This window comes from Podarcis melisellensis, assembly GCF_964234715.1.
Source record: "Podarcis melisellensis genome assembly, chromosome: 9".
In the NCBI taxonomy this organism is placed as follows: Eukaryota; Metazoa; Chordata; class Lepidosauria; order Squamata; family Lacertidae; genus Podarcis; species Podarcis melisellensis.
In genome coordinates, this window is record NC_138541.1 from 39,980,045 (window position 1) to 39,991,036 (window position 10,992).

Sequence of the window (10,992 nt, forward strand, 5' to 3'; positions counted from 1 at the left end):
TTCCAGCTTTTAATGGCTATAGCCAGAGTTAATCCTGTTGGTTTTTATTTTCCTTAGTGGGAGCAGGGTTAGGTGGGTTTGTGGGACACTTGTATTCACTGCTCCATTTCCACATACTCCTAGGCTGAGACAAGCCAATAAATAATAGATACCAGTAAATATGTTCAGGAATGGGTGTCCCAAAGTCTGAGCTCCAACAACTCTGGTCCTGGGAGTAAGTCCTATTGAACTCTCAGTGAGACTTCCAAGTATAGCACAATTTTGTATGTCTATACATTTGCTAAAAAGTGTTAAATATCTCCAGATAGTCAGGTTTTTGGCTATATACAAACTTCTGTTTATCCTGTGTGCTCCAACTGCTGTTCTGGGAAGCGGTATTTACATGACATTATGACATAAGAAGAGCCTGCTGGATCAGTGACCCATCTAGTCCAGCATACTGTTCTCACATGGGCCAACTAGATGCCTTTGGGAAGTTTGCAAACAGGATTTGAGCTCAAAAGCACTCTTCTGAAGTTCCCAGCAGCTGTTATTCTATCAACTGGTATTCTAGCAACTACAGTTGTACCTTGGATCCCAAACGCCTTGTGAGTCAAATGTTTTGGCTCCCGAACACCACAAACCCGGACGTGAGTGTTCCGGTTTGTTCTTTGGAACCCGAATGTTCGACACAGCTTCCGTTTGGCTGCAGGGGCTTCCTGCAGCCAATCAGCAGCTGTGCCTTGGTTTCCGAATGCTTTGGAAGTTGAACGGACTTCCGGAACGGATTCCGTTCGACTTCCAAGGTACAATTATGCTCATGGATATTTCTGTGGGCTTAGAGTTACCACTGGCAGTTCTTTCACTAATAGTAGTCAATATTAGGCCCCAAAGTATGTCCACTGGTAGGACAGAGACCATCTCTGTTGGGCCCCAGGATCAGACTTCCTGAAGCTGGCATAACTTACATAGAAGCTGCCACATGCAGAGTCAGACCATCAGTCCATCTGACTCATCTTTGCTGCCTGGCAATGGCTCTCCCAAGGTTTAATGCAGGAGTATTTCCCATCCTTTCCTGGAGATACTAGGATCTTCATCATGCAAGGCAGATGCTATACCATTGAGCTATGGCCATTCTCCAAGTAGAGCCATGTCAGGAAAAAAGGAGATAAGTCACACACGTATCTCCTGTGCTGGCTGGCCCAAGCCAGCAGGGCTTGGATTGCAGCAGGAGATCTGATACCCCTCAATCTCACTTAGCTAGGCACTGTTAGTAGGAAGATGATAGATGCTTATAAAACTTTGTTTGGCGTGGAGAAAGCTTGAGGTAGCATGCAACTAATAAGCTTAAATAAAAATCGTCATCTGGTTAATCTGGCTGATGTGCCACATTAAAGATTTGCACAAGCTCTTCTCATTGTGTAAGCATTCAAAGCTGCTGATCTGTTGCACAGTAAGACTTAAGGTTGAAGGATAAATTGCACTTTTTAAAATGGAGATAGCGTGGTTTAGGATGGGCAGCATGCAATGCCGTTTGAAGACTAGGTTAGCATTTACAAAGTATGAAAAATATCCAAAACCACAGTAAGGGTATGTAAAATTACAGTAACAGACTTGAAACTACACGTGAGTAAAGGAAAGACCAACTCCATAGGAATTAATGGGGCATAGTCACAACAAATAACTCCCTATTGATTTCAATGGGACTTAAAGGATGACATTTAATGTTCTTTAGATCTGAGACAATGTAGTTATACATAGCTTTGGGTCAGGGTTGCTGAGACCTGAAGAGCAAAAAGGAGACGAAGGAACAAGACTATCAAGACCCTGATTACAGTTACAAACACTGCTAGTCTGTTTTCTTTACCCAATTTCTTACGACTACAACATTTTTAATTTCCGCAAATGAACATGGCTATATTTAAATGACACCTATTTGTCCTCCCTTGAAGATGGTACATAGCAAAAAGATGTTGCTCAACTGGAGACTTTGTCCAGGCACAAACTCTGAACATTTAGGTTAAATATTAACAGTGTGGGACGGCAGACCTATCGTTAACCAGCTAAGATACTTCAGGTTGATTCATTTATATATGATCACTGACTTGCTTTCTCTGATTTTACAGAGGGGAGGAAAGCTGCTAAGATGCTCACGCAATCTAAAATCATGAAACTACTCTTGCTGTTTCTCCTTTCTGTTGTTGTCGTCGTTAAATCCCAGGCTGCTGTTGACTATGATGATGAAGAGGAGGTTAGAATATAAAGGTTTTTTTTAAAAAAAATAATAAACATGTGTTCGCATTTTTGGTTTAGATTTCAGAAAATGGAGGCAAAACCGAATGCCATTTTATTTGCATTAAGGAAATAATAATTTGCAAACTAAACATGTAAGAAAGAAGAGTTGAATTCTTGAGTTATGTGTAATTAATGCTGATCCTTTTCCCTTCTTTCTTCCCTTTTCCTTTATATAGGTAACCACAACCGCAGCTCCGGTAAGACCGAGTTTTCTTCTTAATTAAAGAAAAACAAACCACATAATGGTTATAATTATGGATTCCGTTCCAGAAACTTATATATTTGCTTATAATTTGCTGTCAAATAATTGTGTGTGTGAAAAAAATGCATTTACCTCCAATTTAAGAATTTATTTAATATTGCCATTCCAGAGAGATTTATATTTCATTTCTTGAAATAAAGCTGGCGGGTGGGGTGAGAAAGCATGCTGGTCCTCATGGGATTATTCACGTATAGTTTGACTGTTTCCACATAAGATATTGAAAAGGAAGAAAATTTCTCTAACATGACGATCCAGTAGCACATTAACTTTGTCTATGGGAACACTGTCATCTTTTGTGAATTCAGTTAATCTTTTGAATGAAGTTCAATGGGTAACTATTTGTATTGTAATATATTATCTCATTTTATCTTAAAATTGTTTTTTGCTTTCCATTGCTTTTGGATTTATTTTTTCTCAGGTTTTGTTCATTTCATTGGGATGTTAGGTTAGGAATATCTAAGGAATACTAGCCCTATTCCTTATGCATCTTTATGTATTTTTAAGCACAAAAATTCATAATTGTTATGACCAAACTGCATATTTCAATGCATATTTTTTCAGAGGAGAGAGCAGCTGGGAAGGGTGCATTTGCAAGCAAAGAATAAATAGGCAGGCATTTCTCTATCTGCTGTTATTCTCCAGATCACATGCTAAGTGATTTCCCCATCCCCGAATGGGTTTCAAAAGAATGTCAAATATATTGAAGAATTTACTTGCCTCCAATGACAGATTTCTGCATACAGTTTTATTCTGAGCTTCCTTGATGACCCCTGTGCCCCCTGCTCCAGTCCAAAATACTAGAGCAGGCCTGGTTTGTTCATAATACTAACCCTTGGTTTATTAAACCATGACTTAGTATTATACATAAACCCTGCCCAGTGCTTAACTGTGCTTTATTCACTGCCAACAAACCACAATCTGAAGCCATGGTTTGTTGTTGGCTTAAAAACCTTAGTTTGTTTTAACTATGGCTTGTGGTTACATGTGAACCTGCCAGCTTTATTTATTCAATTTCCATCCTGCCATTCCTGCCAAAGGAGCCCAGGTGGAACATGACAAAGCAGCAAAACAGTACAGGCTAAAGAAAAATAAGTAAAATAGATGAAAACATTTTAAACCATTAAGGACATATGGAAAAACTTTAAAAATACGCAGCCCCAGCCCCTCCCCAAACTACACAGGAGAGAGCAACTGGAAAATGAGCAAAACTTTGGAGGAATAAATACTTCGGTAGATGCACGGCGTTTTCTTTTTATCACGTAAATTGTTTGCAGATGATAACAGTAACAGGATTATTTATCCTCCCACTGCCGTCGTTGAACAGGTTGAAGGCGATGGAGTAGATGCACGAGGTCACAGGCCACTGAACAAAAAACGGGAGCCATATCCAACTCTCCGTCCAGCTCCTCTTCCTCCCAGTAGTGGCTTTCGATATCGGGCTCGTCCAACCAAACCACCTGTGGCTGGCCGAAAAAGAGAGCAGATTGTATTCCCTGACCATGGAGGCTGCAAACATATGTCGGAAGAGCTGGTAGGTTTATGTGCATTACCAGTGCGGTGGGACGATAATTCTTAAGACCAAGTAGTAGGTTTCATCCTGTTTGATAAGGCTACCTCTCGGAATCACTTTGGTGGGAAAGTATATGTGCTTATCAGTCCATTTCTTGTTGGTTTTCTTTGGGCTGTGATCCTGATATTTCAAAAATTACAAACATGCCCTGCTGGGGAGCTTGCTTCACAGCTACTTTGCCGGGTCTGTAGTGAAACATCTGTGTGGCCATCAGGTATTTAGATGGCAGCTGCTTTTAAACAATTGCTATTTTAATGGTTTAAGAACTCATCTCGTTTACACATCATAACACAGACATTCTGTTCTTTATCTCCCCCAATTACTAGCCATCTGTTATGACAAAACTAGCTGCAAATGTGTGGCTAGCCAATTAATTGATTTGTTAGCACCTACTTTGTATGCCCATCCGTATATGCCTGAAATTCTGTGGCAGTAACCTTCTTGTGATTCAGTTCCATATCACTCATGGTCATGTATGAATTAAGCAATCAGATAGACAGGGCCAATTCTGTGTCTCCCTCTTTTTTACCCATTCAGAACTCCATGCACACCCACACCCAAGCACTATGGGATGGCATTGCTACTTGCATAATTTTTTTAAAAAAAGCTTGCACATTGAATTTTTAAAAAATGTACTTAATGTCAAGTTAGCTCTAACCTCCTGCATTCAGCTGCATTGTGTTTGTGTGTGTGCGCTTTTTAAAGGGAGTCTTATGCCCAACTGGATGTGAGCTGCGGACTGCGCTGCTGAAACAGGAAAGGACGGTGAAGCCAACTGTGCAGGATCTAACAGACAAAGTGCAGAAGCTAGAGCAGTCCACTTCAACTATATATTCTTATACCCATCTGCTGGATGAGAGGCTAGCAAAGAAACAGAAACAAGTATTAGGTAAACCCTGCTATTGTTATTTATCACTTGCTGCAAATCAATACATAGGCAAAACTGCCTTGCTCTGGGTGTCCTGAAAGGCTTCTCAAGAAAGATGAATGATAATAATGACCACCAGAAGGCACATTCGTGACCACACTCCCTGCACAAACATGTGGTGGGACAGCAGAATGCTTTAAAAAAATTTTTTAGTTTTTACCTTTATGTATTAGTTATATTTTTGTAATTGGGTATCTTAAGGAGACTTACACAACAAAAATAGAAAAAAGGAGAGACATTAAAATTATACATAAAAATAGCATTAAATGAAAACTTAAACACTGCTGTCTATTTTGAATAGATTTATATTGGGATTGGAATGTAAGAACCATGTGTGAAAATGACACATTTAGCAGTATGGCAGTTTGATCATATCAGCCAGCCATCAATCTCTAATCAGGGTAATAATTCCTGACTCTCGTGCTGGACCAGATAGGCAGATGTCATCTACAAACATCCGAAGTACTTGTCCAGGAGATAAAGCAGAAGCGAAATCTTGATCATGGTTTATAACACACTGTATTAGTATTTATTATTTCTATTGTACCCTCCATACATATGCGGCTAAGTCTTACTCCTCTTGCCAACCTAGCAGTTCGAAAGCACATCAAAGTGCAAGTAGATAAGTAGGTACCGCTCTGGCGGGAAGGTAAACAGCGTTTCCATGCACTGCTCTGGTTTGCCAGAAGCGGCTTAGTCATGCTGGCCACATGACCCAGAAGCTGTCTGCGGACAAACGCTGGCTCCCTTGGCCTGTAAAGCGAGACGAGCGCCGCAACCCCAGAGTCGTCTGTGGCTGGACTTAACGGTCAGGGGTCCCTTTACCTTTAATTCCTACTCAGACTAGATCCATTGAAATTAATGAACTTAAATTAGTCATGTCCATTAACTTCAGTGGGTCTACTCTGGGTAAGTGTTATTAACACTGATGCTGTTTTACCAAAAATGAGAGGTCAGTTCTCTGCCTCAAGGCGCTTCCAATCTAAAGAAATGCACAAAGGATGCAGCAGAGGAATGCAAGGGCAGTGGGAGTCAGTGTCAGATTACTAGCCTATTGGGTGAAAAAAGTCTACTATGTACTATGTACTGACACAATAAATGCTCTTTTATTCTGTTAGCAGTTTTTTTAAAAAAAGTATACATGAATTTGGTCTTTTTTCCCCAGATAACCAGAATGTAATTTCTCAATACAACAAGGAGGTTGAAGAGCACTACACTTTCATCAAAGACAACCTAGACAACAACATCCCAACTAACCTGCGACTTCTTCGTTCAGTTGTGGATAGTTTGCAAAAGAAAATACAAGAGCTGCAAAAAACTGTCACTTCTCAGTTGCAAAACTGTCGCACTCCCTGTACGGTTTCATGCAATATACCTGTGGTGTCGGGCAAAGGTAATCTCTCTCTTCCCTGACTTTTCTTGCTCCACAGTTTGACAGGTGCACAGGCAGCCTTGAGGGTGCCACTGGCGCATTCACAGAGACCCTTACACCGCACTGTCATCTCCAATGAGGGATCTCTTGTGACCACCAAATAATGAACAGGGCAATCCGACCGCCAGCTACAGCTTCTGTGTCCATTGTGACTGGTGATGGTCTGGCTACAGCAGCCCTGTAACTTCATCCCAAGGTCTATGACAGTGACAGGGAACGTGTGGTCCTCCAGTTGTTGTTGGATTCTCAGATCCCATCAGCACTGACCAGCATGGTCAGGGATGATGGAAGTTGTAGTCCAGCAATGTCTGGAGAGCGGCAGGTTCCACATTCTTGGCCTAAGGCCAACTTGCCTGCTGTTCTCCTCTCCTTCCTTTCTTCCCAATTGGTTTGAGGGCCCTCGTGGTAATTGGTTCACTCACATGCCGGCTTAAGCTAATGAAAATCTCTTATTACCTCATTCTACTGAGGGAACCTTGTTTTTTAACAAAACGGGTGGAGAAAAGACATTTCACATCAGTAGGATCCCCAAAAGTATTGGGTGTGGCCCCTAAACACAAAGACCCTATGAAAACTCCGTGTTTGAGGGATGTGAGTAGGACAGTACAGGTACAGTATTCTTTCCTTCCTTTCATCCTCTCAATTTAATTCATCCTTTAGAAAGAAAGTGGGAGGCAGTAAACAATTTTACGCCTGTATGTAATTGGTTCTGCTAATACCAAGCTATTGGGGGGAGGGAAAGATTTTTGTAGCTTGCTCAGCAATATATATCATGGCTTTCTGATTGCAGAGTGCGAAGACATAATTCGGAAAGGAGGTGAAACATCTGAGATGTATCTCGTCCAACCGGATCCTTTTTTCAAACCATACAGAGTTTATTGCGACATGAAAACGGACAATGGAGGTGAGTTGGGCCAGTGCCCCACAGGAGCAGCTTGGTGATTTCCAGGACCCCTTGCCCTTCCCCATCTGTGCTGCTACTTCCTGTTCATCTCCCCCTTCCAGGATGCAAACAGAGATAAGAGCAAGGTGAGGGAACTGTAGCCTCCACTTGCCTTCTAGGCAGTGGTGTGGGTTGGTCCCAGAGGGAGAGAACAAGTCCAAGTGACAGTGGCAAGGAGAGAGGGGAGGCTATTCAGGGAGAAGACTCATTGAAGCTGCCCATTTGAAGCTGCTACTATGTTGAGTAAAAAGAACCAAAAAAGTGGCAAAGAAATTTGCACCAACTGTATTACACCTGCAGCTTTTGTGTTAACAAGAAAACAGTTACAGCCTGTCAACTTAACTTTGAAATTAAGTATTTGGTAGTTAAGTATGATGCACATTCTCTCAAACTACAGCTGGAATTCAATTCTGAGAAGATTCCCTAACCCACCCCCAGTAGCCTATGTGTTATGGATACTATCACATCAAAGTTTAGCACTTTGAAATCTCATGTGCCACCCTTGATGTGAACATATATTTTTAGAGTATAGTTGCATATTTTGGTATTAAATATCCTGCCCATCTCGAGATGGGCAAGGTAAAAAATCTCAGGTTATAATCCAGAGAGTGGGCATCTGACCCCATGAGAAATCAGTTGCTAAAATCTCATTATTTCTAAGAGGTATTGTTCTGTTACACAAGCAATGATCCACTGACAAGTTCTGCTATTGAAATGATATGAGAATGTCCAAATAGACAGTGCATGTCCTTTAGATAGAGGTGCAGCTATTTATTTTACTGAAGTCTTCTATATACCAGTACATTCAGACACACTGAGACACAAATTACTGAGGCCATATTGATGATACACTAAAATGACCTGTGCCAGCATTTTTCTTCTTCTTCTTTCCTTTGTTTTGGTTAATGACTGGTGATTTTTGCATCCTTTTACCTTTTCCAGGCTGGCTTCTTATTCAAAACCGCCAAGATGGCAGTGTTAACTTTGGAAGAACATGGGATTCCTATAAAAAAGGGTTTGGAAATGTTGCATCCAGTGGTGGAAAGAACTATTGTGACACCCCTGGTAAGAATCTTGACTCTGAGCAGCTTCTTATTAATGGAACTATTATCAGCTGCTTTGGCTGGTGAAGAATGTGAGAGGACATACTGCAACTTGGGAGTTGCATGACTACTTAGTGGTAGACCATCTGCTTTGTATGTGGAAGGCTTCAAGTTCATTCTCCAGCTTCTCTGGGTAGGGTTGGGGGCGTTCCAATGCCAAAAACCCTGGACAGAGGCTGCCAATCAGTGTAGACAGCACTGAGCAAAGTGGGTCAATAGTCCCACTCGGTATAATGTATCTTCCTATGTACTTGCAGCTACATGGATCAAGTGGCTGTGTTAATGAATCATCATTACAACATTTCTCAAAGTTGAGTCTCCAGCTGTTATTGGACTATAGCTCCCATCATCCCTAGCTAGCAGGACCAGTGGTCAGGGATGATGGGAGTTGTAGTCCAACAAGAACTGGAGATAAACACTGCCACCTTAATGCCTGCCACTTTTGACTACCTTTGCTTCCTTTTTGTATCAATGCATAAAGTTTGTACATCAAAACAGTGTCAAGAAGTGTTTTCTGTAGCTGTCTTAACAGTCTCTGAACTTTCCTCTTACATAAATCAATAAAAGACTGTTGGTTGCATTGGAGTGATTAGAAGAGCAGGGATAAGCAAGATTTCTCTGTTTCTGTTGCTTGAAAAAATGACATATGGTTTTAACTCATTGTCCAGCTAGGTGTTCTCATAATTCTTGGAAGTGCCTTGTTTGGTTCAGGTTTTACAGATTTAGGACAAAGAATAGATTCCTTAAAACCCCTTCTGAAGATCTCTTTAGCCAATGTGTTTTCATTATCCCACAGGTGAATATTGGCTCGGAAATGACAAAATCAGTCAGCTTACCAAAATGGGGCCCACTGAACTTCTAATCGAACTGGAAGACTGGAATGGTGATAAGGTTAAAGCACACTATGGAGGATTCAGCATTCAGGGGGAAGCGAACAAGTATCAGCTCTCAGTTAGTAACTACAGGGGCACAGCTGGAAACGCCTTGTTAGAAGGAGCCTCGCAGCTGTATGGCGAAAACCGAACCATGACAATCCACAATAGCATGTTCTTCAGCACTTTCGACAGAGACAATGATGGCTGGTACGTGTATGCGTTTGCACTTGGTTTGCTACTGTACTCTGGCACACACATTTGGGACACATTTATGTATGACTAAAGATGAATTGGTTCCTTTGCAACTCTTGATGTTGCACGACTGCATCCTGTTGGGCTGACATAGTTTATTACCATTGCAATAAATGAACACTGATGGCTGATGGGCACACAGATACATCTGTCAGGCTTTGGGGGGCGTATTTCTAATTCAGGGGGAGCGACTTTTGATTAGACATGTATAGGATCATGCTGTCAGTCTGGAACAGATTATAAAAAGTATCCTAGTCTTAAGAGTTATAAGCTATATAATTTATATAAGTCATCATTCGGAGAACCATAGGATGATCTCCTGGGTGATTAATAGAGATTACTTTGTCCAAGGAAGATACAGCTATTACTGGGTGCACAATTACATTTATTATGGTTGTAATTATCATTACTATTACTATTAATTTAAATCTACTACCCACCCTTCACCAGGGCACTTTAAAATTCAGAATTGAAAACAGTTAATAACATAAATTAATATATGTTGGATTTGCAGATTATGCATTTACTTTTTTATTGGTGCATGTAAAATATGCCTTTTGTATATTTCACCCCGCAGGCCAAATCCAGACCCAAAGAAACAGTGTTCCAAAGAAGATGGTGGTGGTTGGTGGTACAACCGTTGCCATTCCGCCAATCCAAATGGCAGATACTACTGGGGTGGGCATTATACCTCAGAAATGGCAAAACACGGAACAGACGATGGCATGGTATGGATGAATTGGAAAGGGTCCTGGCATTCACTGAAGAAAGCCAGCATGAAGATTAGACCAATCATCCAAGAATAGTGATGGTTATTTAAATAAACAGTGGCAATTTTTTTGTGCTCATATCTGTTTCATGATATATTTGAGCCTAACTTTGCATTAAAACATTAACCGGCAAACACACGCACTCTGCCATGTTTATGTTGGTTAAATGCGCCGTGAATAAAAGCAGAAGTGTTATACAGGCAATTCACATCTTACACTTATTTTACTTATGTGATCACAGCTTTGTACAGATGGGGATGGGAGGGAAATAAATAAAGGGAGAGGAGAAGAAAACCCACTCTCCATTTATTTCCCTTCCCCGAAGGTGAGCAAGGTTCCAAGCTTTGGGAATTTGCAGGAGAGCTCGGGGACATTGACAGAACCTTTGCACAACCTTCCCAAAGCTAAGTAAGAAACCCTCTACCTTGCAGGGGTGGTAGTTCCAGGGGTTCCTGGCTTGGATTAACCTCATTGAAATAGTTTGCAAACATCATGTGATACATTTGTGACAGATAGGCAACACAAAAACCTTTTGAATACCTCATACTTCCTCTATAGTATTGACATTTTCTGCTCCAATAAC

The 10,992-nt window shown here is 41.1% G+C and overlaps 1 protein-coding gene across 1 annotated transcript; it reads left to right on the forward strand.

The window, feature by feature from the left end:
* Positions 1 to 2,073: 2,073 nt before the first annotated feature.
* FGB (fibrinogen beta chain) lies at positions 2,074 to 10,613 on the forward strand. The gene is made up of 9 exons (XM_081926107.1): positions 2,074 to 2,230; positions 2,451 to 2,471; positions 3,861 to 4,067; positions 4,812 to 4,995; positions 6,200 to 6,427; positions 7,257 to 7,370; positions 8,352 to 8,474; positions 9,309 to 9,594; positions 10,217 to 10,613. The coding sequence occupies exons 1-9, from the start codon at positions 2,126 to 2,128 to the stop codon at positions 10,443 to 10,445; spliced, it is 1,497 nt and encodes a 498-aa protein (XP_081782233.1). The 5' UTR covers positions 2,074 to 2,125; the 3' UTR covers positions 10,446 to 10,613.
* The last annotated feature ends 379 nt before the right edge of the window (positions 10,614 to 10,992 follow it).

Bases quoted from the DNA above. Each gene is read 5' to 3' on its own strand.
- FGB (XM_081926107.1), top strand. From the start codon at position 2,126: ATGCTCACGCAATCTAAAATCATGAAACTACTCTTGCTGTTTCTCCTT. The intron at 4,068-4,811 runs GTAGGTTTATGT...CGCTTTTTAAAG, and splicing joins AACATATGTCGGAAGAGCTG to GGAGTCTTATGCCCAACTGG. The intron at 8,475-9,308 runs GTAAGAATCTTG...ATTATCCCACAG, and splicing joins GAACTATTGTGACACCCCTG to GTGAATATTGGCTCGGAAAT.